Source organism: Capricornis sumatraensis, chromosome 13 (genome assembly GCF_032405125.1).
Source record: "Capricornis sumatraensis isolate serow.1 chromosome 13, serow.2, whole genome shotgun sequence".
Classification (NCBI taxonomy): domain Eukaryota; kingdom Metazoa; phylum Chordata; class Mammalia; order Artiodactyla; family Bovidae; genus Capricornis; species Capricornis sumatraensis.
The window spans coordinates 26581474-26604549 of record NC_091081.1 but is presented as its reverse complement, the minus strand read 5'-3'; the positions used below and the strand labels follow the sequence as shown (position 1 = coordinate 26604549).

The 23076-nt window shown below is 44.4% G+C and overlaps 1 protein-coding gene across 4 annotated transcripts in view; it reads right to left on the bottom strand.

The window, feature by feature from the left end:
- Positions 1-23076, bottom strand: part of TRAF3IP2 (TRAF3 interacting protein 2) — a 45080-nt gene that overhangs the window by 20293 nt on the left and 1711 nt on the right. For 3 of the 4 annotated variants that reach the window (XM_068985059.1, XM_068985061.1, XM_068985060.1), the window contains exon 2: positions 10970-11800. The exons of the other annotated variant lie outside the window; for it this stretch is intronic. In XM_068985059.1, the coding sequence (XP_068841160.1) occupies positions 10970-11792 (823 nt within the window). In that variant the 5' untranslated portion in view covers positions 11793-11800. The remainder of the gene's footprint in view (positions 1-10969; positions 11801-23076) is intronic. 4 annotated transcript variants of the gene reach the window in all.

The following is a 23076-nucleotide window of genomic DNA, read 5'->3' as shown; positions in this document are numbered from 1 at the left end:
GGACATACCCCCCCCTCCACACACATACACCAGTCCCTCTTTGCTGCTGTTCAGTTGTTAAGTCATGTCTGACTCTTTGTGACCCCATGGACTGTAGCATGCCAGGCTCCTCTGTCCTCTACTATCTCCCAGAGTTTGCTCAGATTCATGCCCATTGAGTCAGTGATGTTATCTACCAACTCATCCTCTGCCGCTCCCTTCTCCTTTCTCCTTCAGTCTTTCCCAGCATCAGGGTCTTTTCCAATGAGTTGGCTCTTCACATCAGGTGGCCAAAGTATTGGAACTTCAGCCTCAGTATCAGTGCTTCCAATGAATATTCAGGATTGATTTCCTTTAGGATTGACTGGTTTGATCTCCTTGCAGTCCAGTTCAGTTCAGTTCAGTCGCTCAGTCGTGTCCGACTCTTTGCGAACCCATGAAACACAGCATGCCAGGCCTCGCTGCCAATCACCAACTCCCAGAGTTCACCCAAACTCATGTCCATTGAGTCAGTGATGCCATTTAACCATCTCATCCTCTGTTGTCCCCTTTTCCTCCTGCCTTCAGTCTTTCCCAACATCAGGGTCTTTTCAAATGAGTCAGCACGTCACATCAGGTGGCCAAATTACTGGAGTTTCAGCTTTAACATCAGTCCTTACAATGAACACCCAGGACCGATTTCCCTTAGGATGGACTGGTTGGATCTCCTTGCAGTCCAAGGGACTCTCAAGAGTCTTCTCCAACACCACAGTTCAAAAGCATCAAGTCTTCAGTGCTCAGCCCTCTTTATAGTCCAACTCTCACATCCATACATGAGCACTGGAAAAACCATAGCCTTGACTAGACGGACGTCTGTTGACAAAGTAATGTCTCTGCTTTTTAATATACTGTCCAGGTTGGTCATAACTTTCCTTCCAAGGAGTAAGTGTCTTTTAATTTCATGGCTGCAATCACCATCTGCAGTGATTTTGGAGCTCCAAATATAAAGTCAGCCACTGTTTCCTCTGTTTCCCCATCTATTTGCCATGAAGTGATGGGACTGGATGCCATGATCTTAGTTTTCTGAAAGTTGAGCTTTAAGCCAACTTTTTCACTCTCCTCTTTCACTTTTATCAAGAGGTTCTTTATTTCTTCTTCACTTTCTGTCATAAGGGTGGTGTCATTTGCATATCTGAGGTGATTGATATTTCTCCTGGCAATCTTGATTCCAGCTTGTGCTTCATCCAGCCCAGCATTTCTCATGATATAGTCTGCATATAAGGGACCCTCAAGAGTCTCCTCCAGCACCACTGATTGAAAGCATCAATTCTTCGGCACTCAGCCTTCTTTGTGGTCCAACTCTCACATCGGTATGGGACTTCTGGAAAAACCATAGCTTTGACTAGATGGACCTTGGTTGGCAAAGTGATGTCTCTGCTTTTCAATGTGCTGTCTATGTTTGTCATAGCTTTCCTTCCAAGGAGCAATGTCTTTTAATTTCATGACTATAATGACCAGTGCAGTGATTTTGGAGCCCAAAGGGGAAAAAAATATGTCACTCCTTCCACTTTTTCCCCTTCCATTTGCCACAAAGTTATGGGAATGGATGCCATGATCCTTGTTTTTTGAATGTTGAGTTTCAAGTCAGCTTTTTCAATCCCTCTTAGGAAGAAATAAATGAATGAAAACTTGGCTCATATCCCTGGGAAGTAGCCAAGCAGTTGGCAACACCTCACAACTGTGTCAGTCCTCTCTTGCTAAAGGCCATGTGGACTTGGGGCCAGGCAGTTAGAAGAGGGCAGGTCTTCGAGCAAAGCCAGTCCTCGCATCAACTTATATGAATTTCTAACCTGGGAGAAAGTTAGCCCCAGCCAGGCCCAGGAGTAACAGAATCCCAAAGGATTATAGGCAACCAGGCTGACCCAGGGCGAGAAGCGAAGTGAGGGCCAGAGGAGGCAAGAAAGGAACCCAGGAGGGGTGGGAGAGGAAGGCTCTGAGGGAACTGTCCAGGTCCAATGGGGCTCGAGTGTGGGAAGTCTGAGAGGCTGAATGCATGTTGGGGTGAGCTCAGCCTGTAGAAGGACTGGAGAGAGGCATGTATAACCCTGCAAAAAGAGCCATGTGGATCCCCCCACGAGCATGTCCTGGGGATCCAAGTATTGCCACCTCTGCCCAAGTAAGAACTTGGATGATCAAGCAGGCATAGCTAGTTAGGGCAAGAAGGAACCTTGATATTCAAAAGATTGTTACTGGTCTTTATTCTTCTTCTGATTACAAAAGTGATAACCAATTTGCCTGTCGTGTAGGTAGGATACTTGCAGGGAAATAGGGTAAAACAAAACTTGCAAGTGAGAAATAACAGAAGAAGCAGGTCAGCAGCACCAGGATGTGGAGGGTGAGAATGTGGTTAAGATTTTTATTGGTTTGCTCAGTAGCCAAGAACTGTCTAGAGGAATATGGCCTCAAGTACAGAAGGCTAATAATATGTGTGTTCATTAGTGTGGCCACTACCGGGTCCGCACTGTGTGGGCTCAGGAAACGTGACTGGTGACCCTGGAAATGTGCCCCAGCCAGTCTTTCAAGCTTGGTCAGATTCCCTGGACTTAGTCTATTGTCTGCTTTGACCCATGACCCCAGGTCATGCTTCCTCTGGCAAAACTGACCACATCCCTCTGAACACAGCTTGTCTTGTGGCCCTGACCATGACCCTTGCCCTGCTCTTGCTTAGGCCTGGTCATGATATTTGGGGCTTAAGGAAGGGGAAGAGGATAAAAGGATCTGCCTGGGCCTACCCGCTGGCTGACAAAGACCAGGACTTGGATGGCATCTCTAAGAATGGGGAGACAGGACCACAGAGACCCCTATGATCTAGAACAAGATAAAACAAGGTTTTGTTTTTATGGCCATCCTGGGTCAGGTCAGATAAGTTCCAAGGGGTCCACCTCACCAGCTGGAGTTTCAGGGCTATAGGCCTGGTCTCTCTTGCTGCTCTTTGCCCCAGTTGTTGTTCAGTCACTAAGTCTTGTCTGACTCTTTGAGACCTCATGGACTATAGCCCTCCAGGCTTCTCTGTCCACAGGCAAGAATACTGCAGTGGGTTGCCTTCCCTTCTCCAGGGGACTTCCTGACCTAGGGATTGAACCCATGTCTCCTGCATTGGCAGGCGGATTCTTCACCACTGAGCCACCAGGAAAGGCCCTTTCCCAGCTAGAACAGAGCAAAAAGTGCCAATGCCATCAGGTCATTAGGCAAGGGCTAGCCATGTTTTTGGAGAAGGCAATGGCAACTCACTCCAGTGCTCTTGCCTGGAGAATCCCATGGATGGAGGAGCCTGGTGGGCTGCAGTCCATGGGGTCACTAGGAGTCGGACTAGACTGAGCAACTTCACTTTCACTTTTCACTTTCGTGCATTGGAGAAGGAAATGGCAACCCACTCCGGTGTTCTTGCCTGGAGAATCCCAGGGATGGGGTAGCCTGGTGGGCTGCTGTCTATGGGGTCACACAGAGTTGGACACGACTGAAGCAACTTAGCAGCAGCAGCAGCAGCCATGTTTTTAGGTGAATCTTCTATGGATAGACCCTTTACAAAGCTAGCTATAGATACAGCCCTTCAGAGATTTCCTATTGCATTTAAAATCCACCTTGCATGAATGGGCTCCCTGCCCTTCTTGATTTTATCTCCTACTATACTCTCAAAAGTCCAGCAAGCCCTAGCTACCCTGGCTGTCTTTCTTCATCTTGAATGCCAAGCTGGTCCCCACCTCTGGGAGCCTGAGTCTGCCATCCCCTCTGCTCAGAGTGTTTTGCCCTGTATCTTTACAGATCAACTTCTTGACATTCAGGGCTCAGCTCAGATATCATCTGTTCACCAGTTACTTATCCCATCTCATCACTTTACCTTCTTCCTAGCACTTTTCATGTTTGTGTAAGTAAGCATGATTCCTACGTGTCAACTTCTTGCCTGCCTTGCCTACTAGACTCTAAGCTTTGTAAAAGCACACACTATGTCTGTTTGCCACCACATCTCAAAGCACAGTGCCAGTACCTGGGGGATGCTCAACCTATGAATGAAGACTGAAAGTGACAAAGTCAACTTCATACATACGCACAACAAGCAACGCCATGTGGGATGGCACAATCTGCCTGCTAGGTCTTGGGTCTTCTAGGGAGTCTATTTCTCATCTGCTATCCATCTGGGGTATTTTTCAGTGTCTCCTTTGGAGGTAGAAAGAAGAAAGAAAAGGCAAAAGAGGAGCAACTTTGCTAGTGGCCTTGAAAGTTTTTAATGCTTGGAGCCATTCTTGCTTCCCATATCCATTAATAAATGCCTAATAAGGTTTTATTTGCTTTAAAGGACTACCAAGCTCTAATCATAGGGTTTGTTTCTTTTCCAGAAAGTGTATGTTAGTGCTGTTAATCAAAAGCCTTTGAAGCAAGGTCATATGATTTCAAACAGATTATTTCTCACACAACATGTTTTTGTCTCATAGCAACAAATCATATCATTAAAATCACTAAGGCATGAGGACTAAGTGTTTGATTAGCTGTAACTCTTGTTTCTGAAATGGCCACCTGTGATAAAAACTTACAGTGGTTTATGTGAGCAGATGAAAATGATCCACCTCAATTTTAAAATTAGGGTACTGACAAAATAGTTCTCTATGCTGTCTTTTGATTGTTTAAAACAAAGAAATATTGAATATTAGAGGGTCAATCAAAAATAAAATTTCCTTAGTGGAACTTGACTGGTTCCACTGGAATTTGGCTGGTTGTGTGAAGAAGTTGAGAAAAAAAATCTACATTTTCAGATAAATGAACGTCTTTTCACTGCTCAAGTTTCGATAGTTTCTCTCTACTATTTTGACCAAGGCTTGCTAGTTTAGTTCGGTATGGTATATGTAATAATGGCTAATATTTCCTGAGTACTTGTTACATGCCAAGTACTGTTCTAAGTTCCTTATTCAGGATTATAGAGTTTAATTTTTGCTTTCCTGAAGATGAAGTTAAACTGAGTAAAAAATCCAAATTCCATATCACAGTCCTTGCCTCCTTCATTTTCTAGCATATCATTCTCTCACTGCTCACTCTGTTGAATCTCCATTCACTTGCTTTCAGTACATTAACAATACTAAAGTCCTTGCTTCCTGGACCTTCTCATCCTTTAGATTTCAGCTCAAATGTGTCCTCCTCAAAGAGGCTTCCTCTCACCATGCTGTTAATGCTTGCTCTAACACCTGGCTATTTTCTTTATAATGTGTACTCTTTGTTATTTTGTTTGCTGATTTCTACTTATCAGTAAACTTATCTCCAGTAGACTATGAACTCCGCAAAAACAGGGTGTTGTATTCACTACGGTACATCCAGTGCCTAGCATAGAACTGGGCAAATATTTGGATAAATTGATGAACAAATGAGCAGGTCTGTTTCTAAATCCTAGGGGCCTCCTTTCTTTTCCCTGCCCTTCCATAAGACAAGTAAAGAGATGGCCTCTCAAAGGCTTGAGATCACAAAGCCTCTACTCATAATTAGGGAATCACTTCTTTTTCTAGGAAGTAGGGAACAGATTTCTTTTTATTCATTCAACAGATATTACTGAACTTCTATGGCGAGGCATGCAATGACTAGAGATAAATAGGCTATAGTTCTCCTGAGCTGCTCAAAATCAATCAGGAGAGAAAGAGAAAATCTGTTTGTCTGTGGATGTCTGTTTTGAAACAGAAACCCACACTCGTCAGCGTATGAGTAGGAGACACGCAAGCCAGCAGCCACCTACACGGTAGACTTAGGAACCTCTCCCCAAGATATCTCCCCCAGAGACTTGTGCTCTGCGCCTAGAATTCCGTCAAGAAGATGGAGACTAGAAGGTGGTAGGGGATATGATAGACAAGTGATCTGTTAGCAGAGTAACTCCTAGATTCTGGCGCAGTGTTCATCTCCGAACAAAAATACAAATCTTGCACAATCATGCGTGGGTGCCCAGAACTGTATGTTACTCCTCTTGGCTTGAGTTACACATGGTCTTCGTGTTACTGGGCTTTGACCACTTGGAATTTGTAAACCAAATCCTAAACGAGGTTTTCCACTTATCAGTCAAAACATTCAACATTTTTCTTCCTTATTAAGAATGATATTAAAAGAATTTATGAGGGAGAAAGTAAAATGTGATTTTCAAGTTGTCAAAAAAAAAACCATGATGATATAACACAATCAGTTTAGCCAGGAAGACAAGATGGCCAACATAAACTGTTACAGGAACTCCCCCAGCTGTAAACAGCTGTAGTTCCTGAAAGGGACTGCCTTTCTTTATCATCTCTTCCATCTGCTTTGTTTTTTCCTTACTTTTAACTGCGCATGCATTCTAGCACGCAAATAATCATGTTTGGGGGTCTATATGAGGAATAGTGGGCATGTGTCCACGGGTTTATTTTATTCAGTCTCTTTGGTATAGAAAGCAAGAATTTTACAGTAAGATAAGAGCACTTTAGACTTAATACATTCTTTTTTTTTTTTTTTCCAATTTATTTGCGTCAAGGGTTTTATTTGATTGCAGAGCCATGACCTCCATTCCGGTGACCTTCAGAGGAAGGATTTTGAGGCAGTAAGAGGCTGACTTCTCTGTGGGATGATGGGGAAGGAAAGAAATAGACTTTTCCACTTTTTGTTTTCACCTACTTTGATAACTTTTTTTTTTACATGAAAGCAGTGACTAGTAACCAATGTGCTTTAACTTGCAGGGGCTAAGCTGTGCCATTTGCATGATGAGCATTTATCTATATTTTCACTAGCAGATGAGGAAGTAATGCTCTTCTAAAGCCAAGTAGAATCAGGTAGCCATGGTTTCCAACTGCAAGAGCATTGCTTAGGTGAACAGCTCTTTTAAAGCGGTTTTGTTGGCAATCAAGTGCAGTGATAGGCCTGACACGAAACGGATCATTTGTACACCTGCTTTGAATGCTTAGAATCTGTGCCAGTGAGAGGGATCTAGAAGCAGAGGGGCACTCTACAGGGCTGGGCTGCAGGATCTGTTTAAATAACAGCAATAATAACTAAGAGCTGCTAGTTCTCGATAGCTTACTACAAGCCAGCCACTTTCCTAGTGTCTTTAATACATTATCTCATTTAATCCTCATAGCAACTTTCTTGGGAGCCGCTGCTATTGGAGGCTTCAGAAATATTCTGGGTTTGCAGTGCCCTGAGGACAAAATATAAGCACTGGTTTTCCCAGGTAAAATCAGCCCAACCCTGACCCTCTTCCCTGTAATTAGGGGCCCCTGGAGGTTAGGGCCAAGGCACACGCGGGATGATTTAGGGTGAGCCCACATGTTCTCATTTCCATTTTCTCTTTTCTTTTTAACTTTTACTTACATTATAAAAGTAATCCCTAAAAAAAAAAAGCAATGCCTGTTTGCTATAACAAATTTAACAAAAGTATAAAGAGTTAGAAGAAAAATCTCCCTGTCTCTCCTAACTCTTTATTCCCCTCCCCGTCACGATCACTGTTAATGGTTGTGGCCATCTTCCAGTCTTTTTCATGCCGTTTTTAAACATATATAGTTAAAAAAAATAGCATGTATGGGATCCACATAGCATGCTTCTTTAGTCTTTTTTATGTCAGAGTGTAGTAACAGGGACCTAATAGTCTATTGTATAAATAAATCACAACTTATTTACAATAATTTATATCCTTTATAACATAATTTGATAATTATTTATAATAATTTCCCCCTTATTGATAGGCATTTTAGATTTCTTATTCTTACTCTAATGCAACAATGCTTTAATAAACGTCCTCATTCATGTATTTTTACATGCTAATTGAATGTGTCTATAGAATAGATTCTTACAAGTGAGATGCTGGACCAAATAGGACACGTTTAAAATTTTGATAGTGAAATTGCCTCCTGGAAGACTGTACCAATTTATACTCCTATCAAGAGTAGATGGGGGCTTCCCTGGTGGCTCAGTAAAGAATCTGCCTGCTAATGCAGGAGACACAGGTTCAATCCCAGATCTGGGAAGATCCCTCATGCCGCAGAGCAACGAAGCCTGTGTGCCATGACTATTGAGCCTGTACTCTAGAATCTGGGAGCTGCAACTACGAAGCCTGCGTGCACTAGAACCTGTGCTCCACAACAAGAGAAGCCACCGCAATGAGAAGCCTGTGCACGGCAACTAGAGAGCAGTCTCTGCTTACTGCAACTAGAGAAAAGCCCTAGCATAGCAACGAAGACCCAGCACAGCCAAACATAAACAGATAAAATCACAAAATATATAAAAAAACAAAACCCAGGAGTAGATGGGAATGTTCATTTCCCCCAAATCCCACTAACACTAGATATTGTCCCAGGTTTTTATTTTTGTGTATCTGATTAGGAAAAATATATATTTAAAATTTTTGCATTTCTTAAATTCAGTAACGTGAAGCTGCGTTTCATACACTTATTGGCTATGTATACACCTTCCGTGAATTAGTCCCTTCTCCTGTCCCAGTTTTCTCCTCTCTTCCTTTCATCGCTTGCCTTCACTCCCAGGATCCTAAGACCCCCCCTTTTCCTCTCCACGTCAATGGAAGGATATTATACAGAGAACAAGGGGAGGCAATCTGAATAAAGAAAGCAGGTGTTACAGACTATGAGTATTCCCAGCGGGCGTGTTTGCATTTTAACAGAGCCTGCCCTGGGAGGGTAGTGCTTACCTCCAAGGACTAGATTGCTGATGATGACATTTCAGGGTTCAACAGGAAAAATATCTTCAAGTGGGAAGATCTTTCTGGGACCCTCAAATGATAATAGTCCACGCTTTCTCTGTCTATCACAATGAGGCTTTCTCTTGCTAGTGGTTTAAGGCAACTGCTTGGGACTTAGTATCACAAAGCCCTTGATGAAGTATTCATACGTTCACACATTAATCTAAGGAATTAACTAGAAATGCAGATAAAATCATAGGTACATGATGTATCGTATAATTGCTTATTGGATTAGAAATGGGAAACTAAAATATTCAACAACAGAAAATAGCTTAAAAACAACTTGATAGATCCATCGGATGAAATACTATGCAACATTTTGAAACAATGCTAGAAAATTATACTGAAGTTATTTTAATATCATATTAAATATACACATGCAAAAAACCCCAGGAAATATGTCAAACCCCAATAAGGAATTGTATTTGGGTGATAGAAACATGAATTAGGCTTTTGGGTCTATTTGAGTTTTGAAAGTGAACAAATATTATGATCAGAAAAATTACCTTTAAATGCAGAGAGTAGAACCTTAAAAAAAAAAAAAAGTATTGTGGGATTCCTTTTTAACCTAAAAATCATTGAGAAAAAAAATGCAAATCCTGACCCTGCCAAGGTTCAGTGATTTATGCTTAAGGAACTTCACCAGCACACTCACCCTGTTCCTGAACTTGGAGCACCAGTGGTGTTCTTGCTTCACAGTCAGCTGACCGCCCAGCATCCAACACCAACACCAGAGTCCCAGTTGTAGATCTCAGGGGCTCTTTCTCCCAAAGCCCTGTAGCTGCCTCATCTCTTAGCCTCACTCTTAACTCGCATTCGTTCTTCCCTGTTTTCTTTCAGGCATCATCTAAGTTAAATTCCTTTACCTCACATTTTCTTTTTCTAAACTATGAGTTACCCTGTTGCTGAATTTGCTTTAGGAAGCTGTATATTAAATGTACATGTACAAATAAATAAATTGTGATTGATTATAGGATTCGTGATTATTTCCATAATTATTTTAAAGCTAGGCATCAGATTTGGTCAGACTCTTCAAACTGTTTTTGATATGGTATTTATGTGCTAAGATAAATATTGTATCTCCCAGCCTCTCAGCCAGTGTTTCATCTGTAAAGCCCTATTGCTATTTTCCAGCAGCCTCATGGAGACTTGACATCAAGAACTGTAATGGACCTTCTACCTCAGTCTAAGAGTTTATCACTTTCAGAGATGCTTACTGTACTGATGCATTTCATTCATTCATTGGACATAATTTGTTGAGAGTCTTGTATGATATTGGTCACTGTGCTAAATGCTGGGGAATTATGGATTGAAAATACACAATTTGCTGATGTGAAAAGCTTACAGTCTGACAAGAGAAGTAAAAAAGGCCCCAAAGAGATGCCACACTGGCATTAGGTGTGCCAGGCAGAGCATAAGGAAACAGAGAGCCTGAAGAAGGGAGTGATCTGGGGAGGCTGTCAGTGGGACACCTGAGCTAAGTCTTAAAAGATGTATGTAGCGATGGCTACATACACTAAATACATTACCCTTCAATGAATGAGGAAGGGCAAACTTTACAGTATACACATTAGAACTTGAGAAAACAGTTAAAAGGTATAGAACTGGTTCAAATGCATACAAGAAGGGGAAAAATCCTAGGTAGACAGAAGAATGTGGACAATGCAGGAGTCTATGAAATAGCTTGACATGTTAAGGGGCTGCCAGTCCTTGAGTGTGGCTGGATCGTAGGGTAGGTGTGGATGGTTCAACCTCCAAAGGGCTTTAAGCAACAGAAATACAGGAATGATGGGACCTTCATGTAATGCCATGAATCTGAAGTCTCAATGACATTCTGGGCACCTTCTGATTTTTTTGACTGAAGGCAAAAAAATTCAGAGATTTTTCTCTGGAAAATCTAAGGTGGAGAACAAGCATGTAAGGAATGCCCAAGAATTTGGACAACAAAAATTTCTAGAAGTCATTTGGGATGGCTCCCTGCCTCTAGGTAAGTTTCACTTCAGCTACCCTAGAGAGCAGTCTGTTTTCTTCTTAACGTTTCCTAGAGAGGCAGGTTCCAAGTGATACAGGCTCTGGGCCAAGATAAAGCATATTTCTAAAGCCCCTTGCAAATCCAAACACACATGGAGGGCCCCATAGGAAGCAGAATGCCCTCCCTGCCTTCTGACCTGCCTGTACTTGTCTAGCGATGCGAGACACTGACACGAGATTCCCGTTTACTCAGTTACCTGGGCCACGACATCCAGAAGAGAGCAACTCACTTACATGGCACCTGGTAGTCAGGGTCTCCAGGACAATAGTAGTGATAGTTCCACTGAGCTTGCCCGGAGGGCTCAGGGGGCAGCATCCGTGCACACGCTGGGTATCTCTGAGGTTCATACTGATGGAACTCCCTGGATCTGAGAGGTCTGGGGAGGTCCTGGAGGTAACACACGGAGGTGAGGGGTAGGGGCCTTTCCAGTTGCCTGATGCCCAGGATGTCCTGCGGCTGTGAATCATACCCCGTGTCTATTGTAGGCGGGTCTGGGGCTGCTCGGCTCCTGTGGGGCCGGGGCACCATCTCCTGGCTACCACTCTGGGGGGCTGCTGAGGCATTAGGTACACTTTGGTCGGATTTTTCAGAGTCATGGCCGGTGTCGGGGGAAGTTGCTGAAAGCCAAGATCCCAGCCATTGACTACGTTTTTCCGTAATGGAAAACTGGTGCTCCTGAGGGAAGGCTCCAGCCACAGACTGAGTCTCGGGCTCCCCGGCTGCACAGGAGCCTGAGGGGAAGTCTTTGCTGGGATCCAGGTGTCTCCTCCACAAGCTGTCTTCACTCTCTGCCAAGACTTTGGCGCGCAGGCAGGTGACCCTCGGGGACACAGGCTGCTGGAGATTTGATAGTTGCAGGGGCGGGTGAGCCCGAGGAAAGTCTATGGAGGAAGAGTGAGCAGTCGGGGATCCGGACAAGTTGTGAGGCGCCATGTGCCTTGCATCTGGAGCAGGCGGTTCTGACTCCTCTGCCAGGGAATATTCTGAGAGGGGTTTCAGCAACTGACTGGGGTATGGTTCCGATTCATCCACCTCCACAGGAATGCTTCGGTTCATTCTAGTGTCTGGAACAAGAGAAAACATGCCACAACCTCAGGAGTCAGGTCAGTTCTTGAAGTCCCCACTTCATGACCTTAAGGGACCCCATTCAAGATGTGGTTTAAACTAACAGTAGTGTGATACCAACGTGCTGGCAGAGCCCCCAGTCATGGTAAAATCATTTGCTTATCCTCCAGGGAAAGGCACTAAGACTTATTAAGATCATTTTTTCTGGAAGGCTATTCAAAGTATGTGACTGGACCATCGTGTGGTAGAAGTCATACACCAGCAAGGGGAAGACACAGATGAAAACCAATGGCCAGTTTCCGAGGAAAGAGAAATGATCAGAACGTGGATTGCTTCGTGTGTGTTTGGAATCCATGATGAAAGAAATATCAGTAACAGATGTGGAATGACCTCCAAAATATACTGTTAAGCGATTAAAAAAAAAAAAAAAAGCACGGTGCAGACCAATGTGTAAATGGTGCTGCTATTTTGTGGGAAAATATTAGAAGTAGGGAATGTGTGAGTATGTGTGTGTGTGTGTGTGTGTGTGTGTGTGCACATCCACTTGTACACGTATAAAATGTGTATGGAGGACACATTAGACATTGGTGCATTGGTTGCCTCTGAGAATGGGGCTAAGCTGAGGGAGAGGAGGATGAGGGAGAATTTTCACCTTCTGAGCTTTTAAACTATTGCTCCATGTGACCTATTGCCTAATTTAAAAAGAAAGAAAGAAAAAAAGAATTTTAAAGCCCGAGTTTAAAAAGCACTGGAAAAAAGGTCATAGTGACATTTTCCAGTTACAGCTATAGGTTATTTGGAGGACTTAAATCCCTCTTGCATGATGCCTGCACGACCATCTGGCCTGTGATGTAGCAGCTCCATGCACAAGGCTCAATAAACTAGCCTTTAGCCCACAGCAGTCAGCCCATAGTCCAGGGAATACTGTTTTACCCATAGAAATAGAACTCTTAACCAACATGACAGAATGGGAAGGAAAATTGGCCTCCCCTTATCATTAGATTGGTTGCAGTGATGCCCCAGAATACTTAGGCTCCAGGGGAAGGAAGGAGGCAGGTCAGGGGAAAAGATGTCTCTGAAGTGAGGATGGGGAGCCAGAGCAGGGAGTGGGAGTGAAGGAGTCCCAAGAAAAGACCCCGGGGATCTGTTCCGTGAGGGCCTCACACATAACATGCCTCAAATGCCATGCAGAGAAAAGGAGTGGTGCTGGTGGTTGGATCTTTAAATTCCTCTTTCATCCATGTAGAATTTCAACCACACTCACTCGCTGAGGGCTTACTGTGCCCCAAGGCACGATGCCCATCAGTTCCTGCTCTAAGACAAGTCGGAAGAATAGGAATTCCCCTTCTCTTGAGCCTAGTACCTAACCCAACGGCAACATGACTGCATGCCTTTTAAGCGACATGCTTTAGAAAATATTTTTATTTATTTGGCTGCCACTAGGTCTTAGCTGCAGCATGTGGGATCTAGTTCCCTGACAAGGACCAAGGTTGGAACCTGGGCCCCCTACACTGGGAGCCTGGAGTCTTAGCCCCTGGACCACTAGGGAAGTCACATGCATTTTAAAACGCTGCCCCGCAGAGCAGAAGTGGGATCAGTGGTTTCCCACATTTTTCCTCCTGGCCTATAAATAGAGATGTCAGTTTGCTTTGTGTGTTCAGTAGTGTCTGACTCTTTTGCGACCATATGGACTGTAGCCCTGGATTGTGCGTGTGTGTGTGTGTGTGTGTGTGCACATCTGCTTGTACACGTATAAACATGTATGGAGGACACATGGGATTTCTCAGGCAAAAATACTGGAGTGGGTTGCCATTTCCTTCTGCAGGGGATCTTTCTAGACCAGAGGTTGAACCTGAGTCCCCTGCATTGCAGGCGAATCTTTTACCGCTTGACCCATCAGGAAATCCCCAGTTTCCCTTGCACTCCCTGCCAAATGAATGTCCGCTAACACTTCTCTGACCCTCACTTGGTATCAGACTTACCCATCTGCTCCAAACAACCTTCGTACCACTTTCTCACAAGAGAAAATTCCCTCAGCTCCAAGTCCCTGCCAGCCTTCCCTCCTTCCTTGCCATGGGCTTTCTAGGTTGCTGTCTAGTCTGGGTGTGCTCCTGCCCCACGGCTCTGCAGAGAAGAGACCTCATCACCGAAACCGATTAGACCCTGGAAAAACACACACCTTTCCACTGATATCAGTTGATTAGACCTACCCAAAACACACATATTTCAACTACTGAGCATTTAAAAATGTTCACCATTGTTTTCCTTTCTTTCTCACAGTTTTTCTACAGCTCTGAAATTGGATATGCCATACAACATGCTCTTCAGCTGGTCAGGAAGCAAAAGTATTTTCCAAAGGACTGGCTGCATGTTACATAATCTTCAGCAAGCATCTGTGGACCCACAGCTGAATGATGGGGGTCGGGGAGGGGGACCGGGGGGAGGGTGGAGAAGCTGCCAGAGAACCAGCTAGCAAAAGAACTAAATGCTGTCGGCTATTTCTTGGTATGCGATTCATTTTCATTTTCTACACTTCAGGTACAATTGTTTATATTCTCCCTGGGTTTCAAATGTGAATGCCTTAGAAGTGCTTCCCTAAAACTTATAAAATTAAATTCAAAAAGTTGCAAATTCTCTTCCAGCTGAGGAGATTTCAAGGACTGGGAGGAAGCTAATAAAAAGGGTGACAAGTGTGGTCGTCTCCGGAGTGTGGTCACATAACTGGAATTCTGAGGTCGTGTCCTAGGGAGGGGAATTCTAGATTTGAAACTGGTCTGAAAAAGAACAAGTGGTTCCTTGGACGACAGTGAATAAACCTGACATGGCAATGAACAGCCTTTCAGGAAAACTATGGGATTAGTAATTTTTAACAAACACAGTGAACACTGATGTTTTAAATTTGTCACCACAAATATTCAAACAGCAAATGACTACTGATCCCTGTTGTGTGTCTGACACTGTGCTGTGAACCCCCTCTTCTGAAGCATAAGCTCAATTGAAATTATTTTACAGTTGATACCTACAAGTGACACATAACTCAAGAGGTCCAAAAGGGTATCTAGTAAAAGGTAAACAAAATTATTTCTGGAGACATAAAACATTATTCCTACCTTCAAGTGGTTTGTAATCTAGCCGAAGGTAAATGACTAGTACAGGAAATCACACTAATACAAACCGAGGGCCTTTGCACTTGTCATTTCTTCTTCTTCAAACACTCTTCCCATACATATCTGTATGGCTTTCTTTTTCTTTTTTAAGTCTTTACTCAGCTCTCACTTTCTCCGTGAGGGCTCCTTGGTCACCCTCTAAAATTTTCACATGCTCCTCTCACTCCGTCTCCCTTTCCTGCTTTATCCTTCTCTCAGCAGTTGTCACCATTGTATACACTATAAAAGAGACATTATCAATTCTAATACCTACTACAATAGTCCTTGTGTATTGTCTCTCATCTCCCCCCAGGATGTGTCTCTTCTGTTCACAGCTGTATTTCCAGCATCTAGAATTATACCTGGTACCTAGCAGGCACTCAATAACTATTTGTTGAATGAATGAAGGACCAATGCCTGTTTTAGAGAGGAGACAGATCCATGTAGCTGGAAGGATCCCTGACTGTGAGGAAGTCAGGTCCATGAAGGGTGACGGGAAGGATTTGGTGGGCCAAGTCCTTAGAGTTCTTGAAATTAGACCACATGGGTACCCTTCCCTCTTCCTCTCAAATACGTATTAAGCTCCACTAAGTGTCAGGCCCTGAGGCCAGGCCTGAAGAGGTCCCATCCACGACAGGGCTGACCTGAACCCTTGCTGGCAGCGTAACAGTGAGCCTACCCCTCAGCATGGTGGGGTATCTGCTCTCTCTGCTCAGACACGGGGTACCCGGCCTCCTCCTACATCCTCAGCGCGGGTGGGGCAGGCCTGCGGTCACCACAAGGGCCCCTCGGGCCCTAGACCTCAGCCAGAACTGACAGAACAACCCTGTCACCCTCCTGAGGGTGTTGCAGAGAATACAATGCCACATCAGAGGGCCATGAGCAGATCCGTGGGTTGGGTCGGAAGTGGCAGTTTTAGTTTTTGGTCTTTAATGTCAATATTGTAATAAAAAAGATGACTAGACATTAAAAAAAATTAACTCAGTATCCCACCTCTCCTAACCATTTCCATTTCCCCTGTTTTATTCCAGACCTCTTCTATATGCTATCCAGGTGGTTGTATCCCTGGCACAGCCTGTGTTCCCATCTTCCTCAGAGGGTGCAAATTGGCTTTAAGCAAAAAAGCCCTGTTTTGTAGCCATGATCTAGAGAAGTCTGTGACCTCAGGGGGACAGAAGACCTCCCAGTTAGAAGACCTCCCACCAATGAACCCGACTGGTGGTCGTGCTGTGGGCAGTCAGCTCATCAGCACAACACTGAGCTCACAAAGTCAGGAGTGGCTGAGGCTGTTGGGGATGCAGGCAACAGACAAGTCTAGCTCATGGCTTCAGATCTCTGGAGAAAGGGAGCGGCTGGCCAGCCACGGCCCTCAGAAGAGTTTCTGACTCAGAAGCGCTTTCTGAGGCTCACAATTCAGATGCCCCAGCCCTTGAGATTCTGAGGTAAGGCCAGGGAGCCCTTTTTGTTTCTAAGTCCCACAGGTTGGAGAAGGAAATGGCAACGCACTCCAATATTCTTGCCTAGCGAATCCCATGGACAGAGGAGCCTGGAGGGCTACAGTCCATGGGGTCAGACACGACTGAGCAACTAAACCACCACCACCAAGTCCCACAGGTAAATAGGTCCTCTCATGTTTTACTAAGGGAAGTGTCATCTGTATGATTTGGCCATGACTATTGGGATTTTTAAATCTAATGTCCTTGGACCTAGTAATTTCATTTCCAAGAATTTCCTCCATAGGGAGATGCACTTATTTTGTAAAAACAAAGAGGCTCTGAAGATAGGCAATGCAGCAAAGTTTGTAACAGCAAAGACTGCAACCGACTCACCCATCCAAAAAGCTTCTGCTTTTTAAAAACTGTGTTTTGGCCTTGCAATGAATACTCCGCAACTTTTTGAAAAGACTGAGGAAGTGCTGTGTGAACTGATTTGGAACTATCTCCAAAATTTATCGTGAAGTTAAAAAAGGGAGGAGCAGAACAGTGTGTAGAGTATATGTTACCCTTTGTCCAATCTAAGTCTGTCTGTGCCCACGCTGGGCGGTCAGAAAGCTGGAATGGAGGGTGCCTCCAGGAAGGGAATTGGGTGACTGGGAGTGGAGGCAGGCGGGAGACTTGTTTTTCAGAGCATTTTTTACCTTTTAGGTTTTGTACCAAGTGCCTGTATATCTACTTACAAGATAAAAAAGGGAAAGGAAACGCTCCACCAGTGATTCTGATGTCCACAAAGATTAAGAGTCAGTGAGAGGGAAGCACTGCTGACCACCCAGGGGAGAGTAAACTGTTCCTTAAAATACAGAAGACCATTCAGCAGAGGGTGAAGACATTTGTCCGCAGTGGGGATGGGTGGACGTGGAGTGGCACGAGCTAGGAACGGAAGACTAGCCCCAGGTCCACGTGTGTGCACGCTAAGTCGCTTCAGTCGTGTCCGAGTCTTTGTCACCCCATGGACTCTAGCCCGCCAGGCTCCTCTGTCCATGGGATTCTCCAGGCAAGAATACTGGAGTGGGCTGCCATGCCCTCCTCCAGGGGATCTTCCCATTCCAGGGATCGAACCCAGGTCTCTTATGTCTACCTGCATTGGCAGGTGGGTTCTTTACCACTCATGCCGCCTGGAAAGCCGCTCCCTGCCGCCAGGTGCATACAACCAGGTGAACCAGTGATGCACGTGGGTCTGGTTCTTAATCTGATTGACTCAAGAGACAGCAGTTTTCCTTCTCTGGAATCTCACTGCCCTTTGGGCTGTGAGCTGTGGTTCTAGCCCTTAGATTCTGACCAGCATCTTTCTTCAAATCTGTCAGTTTTTCTGTCCCAGTCTCTCTGGCTTCCTCTCTGCTTTCTCTCCTTCCTGAGTAGCCCGGTTTGCAGATAATTATCAAGACATCAGCAGCTTTGACATCCCCTGTGGCAATGCTCCCTGGTGTCCCATTCATAGAATTTCCCATTCATTCATTCTGTCTATCTCTCTCTCTCTCGTTGCCTCTAAGTCTTTGCTCACCTCTGTTCCCAGCAACCTTTCTTTCCTCCAGCACATTCTGCCTCCAATTATCAATCTGTCTGATCTCATAGTCCCACCTTTCTCCTCTCATAGTTCATCCAAAACTTCTCTTCCTCCCATCATGTCTGCCTGTCTTTCTGCAGGTCTGTTAGATTAGACCCTAACCCTGCTGTGCATAGAACACAAGTCTCTTTCAGCACACACTTTCAGATCTGATGTCCATGTTCACAGTTAACTATGGCTTCTGCCATCCAGACAGGCTTATCCTGAATCAATACATATTTCCATGATGTGGAAAATATGCAGGACTTAGATGTACAGGATCTAGAGTCAAGCTCCCTATGATTGGATTCTTTCTCTGCTAGTGGCATGATTGAAGCTGAAATTCCAATACTTTGGCCACCTGATGCGAAGAGCTGACTCATTTGAAAAGATCCTGATGCTGGGAAAGATTGAAGGCGGGAGGAGAAGGGGATGACAGAGGATGAGATGGTTGAATGGCATCATCGACTCAATGGACATGAGTTTGGGTAAACTCCAGGAATTAGTGATGGACAGGGAGGCCTGGCGTGCTGCGGTTCATGGGGTCGCAAGAGTCGGACACGACTGAGGGACTGAACTAAACTGAAGTGGCAGGATCAGATGTGTGATCTTGAGAAAATTATTGAACTTCTCTGGGCCTCATTTTTCTCATCTGTGAAGTGTGTGGAGGGGAGATAACAGCATTTGCCCCACAGGAGGGTATTGCGAGGATAAAAGGAGGTGTAAATAAAGTGCTGACTGTGGAGTCTGGACCATATCAAGCTCTCAAAAAACAAAGGTTATTTTGTTATTATTTTTACAACAAATAGTTGGCTTTGGAACTGTTTTTCTAGACCATGTTTGCTTGTTTTATACTTGGATGCTAAAACTATTACATAAACCTGGCGTGCTGTAGTCATGGGGTTGCAAAGAGATGCGACTTAGTGACCGAACAACAACAAAGTGTATGGAGTCTGTGTCTTTTTAACCAACATGTGTATTTTCGGCAGATTCGGTATACATCATCTCATCTGGTCCTGAAACAGCTGGGTCAGAGGAGGGATATGTGGTATCACTACCATTCCTACTATAGAGACCCTTAGGCACGGCTTTTTCAAAGTCACAGCCAATTCCAGCCTATAGATCTCCAAACTCTTTCTGTTAAACCACATCGATCAGACACTGGCAAACCTTTTCTGTAAAGAACCAGACAGTAAATAGTTCATACCCTGTGGACAACAAACTGTCTTTGTCTCATACTTTCTTTTTAGTTAGCTCATTTGTACACAACCTTTTAAAAATATAAATTCTTAGCAATAGGCAGGTATAGAAATAGACCATAGGCCACCTTCAGCTCAAGGGTTGTAGTTTATCAACCTCTGATACACATTTTACTGATAAATCAATATAAACTTAATGAAATGGATATACTTAAGAAAGCCGACCCTTTCTAACAATGATTGTTAATATCTGTCAAATGTTTCCTACAGGTCAAATATTGTTCCAGGTGTTTTGGATGTATTACCTTATCCTCACAGACACCCTATTCGTAGGCACTCTGTCAGCCCTATTTTAGGAATGGGGAAACCAAACACAAGGAGGTTAAGTAACTTTCTCAAGGCAACAGAGCTAGTAAAGAGCAGAGCCAGGGTTCATATCCAGGCAGTTCAGCACCAGAGCCTGTGCACTGAATCCTCTTGATTCTTGGTTGGAAGCATGGACTTGCACAGCTTTTGGGGGCAGCAGAGAAAGGGGGTGGCAGGAGCTGAGTAAACCTTAGAAGCTTCTGGAATAAATAGGTTTCAGAACCATTCACCTTGAAGCTAAGGAGGCGTGGATACCTGCCACCTGTGTTTTATGAAGAATGGCCAGGCTGGAAACCTGTGATGGCTTTCCTTCATGCCACTACAATAGAGGATATGGGTGAGACTGCCGAGGCATCTTGATTTGAGAAAAGCACTTGATTGGATCTCATTAAATTTTAATCATAAACTGAATTCAAAATAAATTGAAAACTTGTTGACAGAGCACAAACAAAGGGTGATGATAAATGGCGATGCATCTAGAGAAGGGATATTTTCCAGGGGACGCCTCTGAGGCAAGGACGGATGGGATTTAATGAAGGTGTTATGTCCCTGGAAGAAGACAAATAGCAGAGCAAGAAGCAGAGGAAGGGCAGGAGTGAGCAGCCTGAGTAATTAATAACCCACATTACTAGCTCCTAAATGATCAAGTCTTGCTGTTACCAACTGCTTGGATTTTTTTTTTTAAAGCATTCTTTGGGTCAACCATAGGGTTGAAAGGCCCTAGAGACACATAGCATGAATATTTTGGGGGGATATATTAATAAATATATAAATTTACAGCTAGGAAGAGCCTCAGATCCAATTTGGATCAGATCTTTGCAATCACAGATTCTCAAGGTCTTACTTCATTCTCCAGGGAGTAATTTTTTTTTTTTTATAAGTGTCTGAAAGTTCTGGATTAAAAAAAAAACAACAAAACTTTAAACTCATTAACATTCTTCATTTACTACCCAAATGCATGCAAACTTTCCCAACGTCAGTTGGCTTAGTGGAAGTTGGTTTTGAGTGAACTGTGTGGCTCAGGTTCAAATTCCAGTGAGTAAATATTTCCAAGTTTACTTGCAGAATTTCCCAGACAGAGAAGTTCTTCCACTTGGTTTGCCAGAGGACTGGAAGCAGTGGTGAGCCCTGGAGATGAGGGAACGTTTACTGGCCCTTGTTGGTGTCCTGCACAGTACAGCTCACAGCAGGCTGAAGGCAGTGCAGCGTGACCCGACCTGATTACAAGTTCGCTCTGGAACTCCTCTGAGCTGCTTAACTGGCTGACGGGGCTAGTGGAATGGACTGACTCCACCGTGCTGGAAGCTGGTAAAAACTGTTTAGAGAACAACCTCAAACCAGCCCATGGGTTCTTTTGTTTGTTTGTTTCAGATACGGTATCTCTAAACACACATTTGTGATTCTTAATTCAGTCCAGACCCCAGAGTGAAGGAGAAGAAAGTGCAGAAAGGAAAAAATCCGGAGAGGGAGAAGAAGGGATGGAAAGGAGGAAAGGAAAATGGAAGAGAAGCCAGAAGAGTGGGAAACTTTGAAGGAAAAGTTAAAAAAATTTGTCCTTTATTGGTGGAGGACAAAGGCTCACTTAAATTGTGATTTTGACGTGTTGCTGGGTAAGACAAGGGGCAGCTGGAAGGGGAGGGAGAGAATGAGTGCAGGTAAAAGGCAAGAGTGTTGGAGGGGAGCTGCTGAGCCTGGAAGAGTCGGGCCAACAGCACAGAGGAGGAAGGGTGATGGGAGGCAGACCTGGGAACCCCGCCTGGGAGAGGAAGAAGGAAAAACACTGGAACCGTTAGTGGAGGAAACAGGGAGGTGGGAAAAGCCAAGTTCCCATCATCACTGAAGGAGCTGCCCAGACCTCAGCCAGCCTGGGTCTTCAGGGTGAAGGAAGGGCGTCATGGGGGCTGGGGCTCCCTTCGGTCCCAAGCAACTTGATCTCAGCTGCCTTGTCAGGAAATCACTCCAGACTGGCGCAGCTTCGCAGGTCACGAGGGGGATGAAAGCTCACCTTCCTCCCACAGCCAGTTTATAGCTTCAAGTCTCCAGGAAGCTCTGTGTGTAGACACACATACACACACACATGCACACAAACACACTTGCATACACACATACACAGAGGCACAGAGCGAGCTTAACTCTCAGCCATCAACGCACATGTGAGTGAGTAGGAGGCCTGCTGGGCAAGAGACACAAAGAATGCCGAATGTCTGAGGGAGAGGGACAGCCTGGGCTTCATGAACTAAAAATACCTTGGTGACAATGCACTAGGAGAAACAGAAGGGGCCCGGGGGAGAGCTGCTTGACTCTGATCCTCCGATGCTTTCTCACGGAAGGACTGCAGGGTTGTTTTGATAAGGAAATATGATCAAACATTAGGGGTCATTTCATTGGATCTGAAAGGAATTTAAAGTTTAATATGCCTCATCTGTATGCTCTTTTTCCCATGCAGCAGTGGCCTGCAATTCATATGTGTTTTGAAAGGCTAATCGAAAATTGTCTGTCGTGGAAAAATGATTCGAATTCAGGATATTTCCAAGATTTCAACTCTTCAAAACATAGATTTAATTTAGGCAAACTACCCTCATAGCTGATCTTTCTGAGTGCCTGCAACTATGATTCTGAATTTCTGCGGTTATGACTGCCGTCTTATTTTCAGAGCATTTGAAAGTCACTAGCTCCTTAATTTTGAGAAGCAGGCTTAAATATTTTCCATCTTTGAACCCTCCCAAAGTGAGTATCCTGAGTTAACAGTTTTCTCCCCAACACGCCCAGACTTCACGCTTAGTCAGCTCACCCCAAGCACCGAGCGAAGCAGGGGCTGCTCCATCACAAATGACACAAGATGAAGAATGTCTGTGGGTGGTCTTTCTGGGTCAAAGCTTGGCTGGCAGCAAACTACAGTTGGCTTGATTTCAGATAATGGTGCATGTTATTTGAAAATAAAAATCAGTAACGCATCACAGTGAAACATCTTGAAATTCCTGTCCTCTCAACCCAGGATGAGAGAGATAGCTATCTGAAAGCACGATGAGGACCATAGCAGGGCCTTCATATTCCACAGAAACAGCTGAGCAAAACCAAAAGCCCTGAGTCAGCCCATCCCACTCAGCCAGGGCCTGTGTGAACTGTATGGAGGGAGAGAATTAGCTCAAAAGAAACAATGATTTTTTTTTTTTTTAAACAAAGTAGTGGTTTGGAAAAGGTTAAGAATTCAGGGTGTTTACCATCTAATAATGTGTCTGATCCTAGTCATCACCCTTACATGGTATCAGGATGTGCCTCACAGCTTCCTTTCACCTCCCATTAAAGGCCCCACACAAAGTGACTGGTCTAGCCAAGGAGTCATTTCCAGCTCCAGCTAAGTCAGTAACACAGCCTTCTGGAGCCAGGCCTGTGTGCCAGCTCTCTGGCGCTGCTTGGACTCTGTGGGCAAGTGCACAGGCCATTTCTTCCTGGGTAACCCAAATGGGACATAAACTAATTCAAGAAACCCCCTGTGTTCTCCTATTTAACTAGAGTCAAAAATAA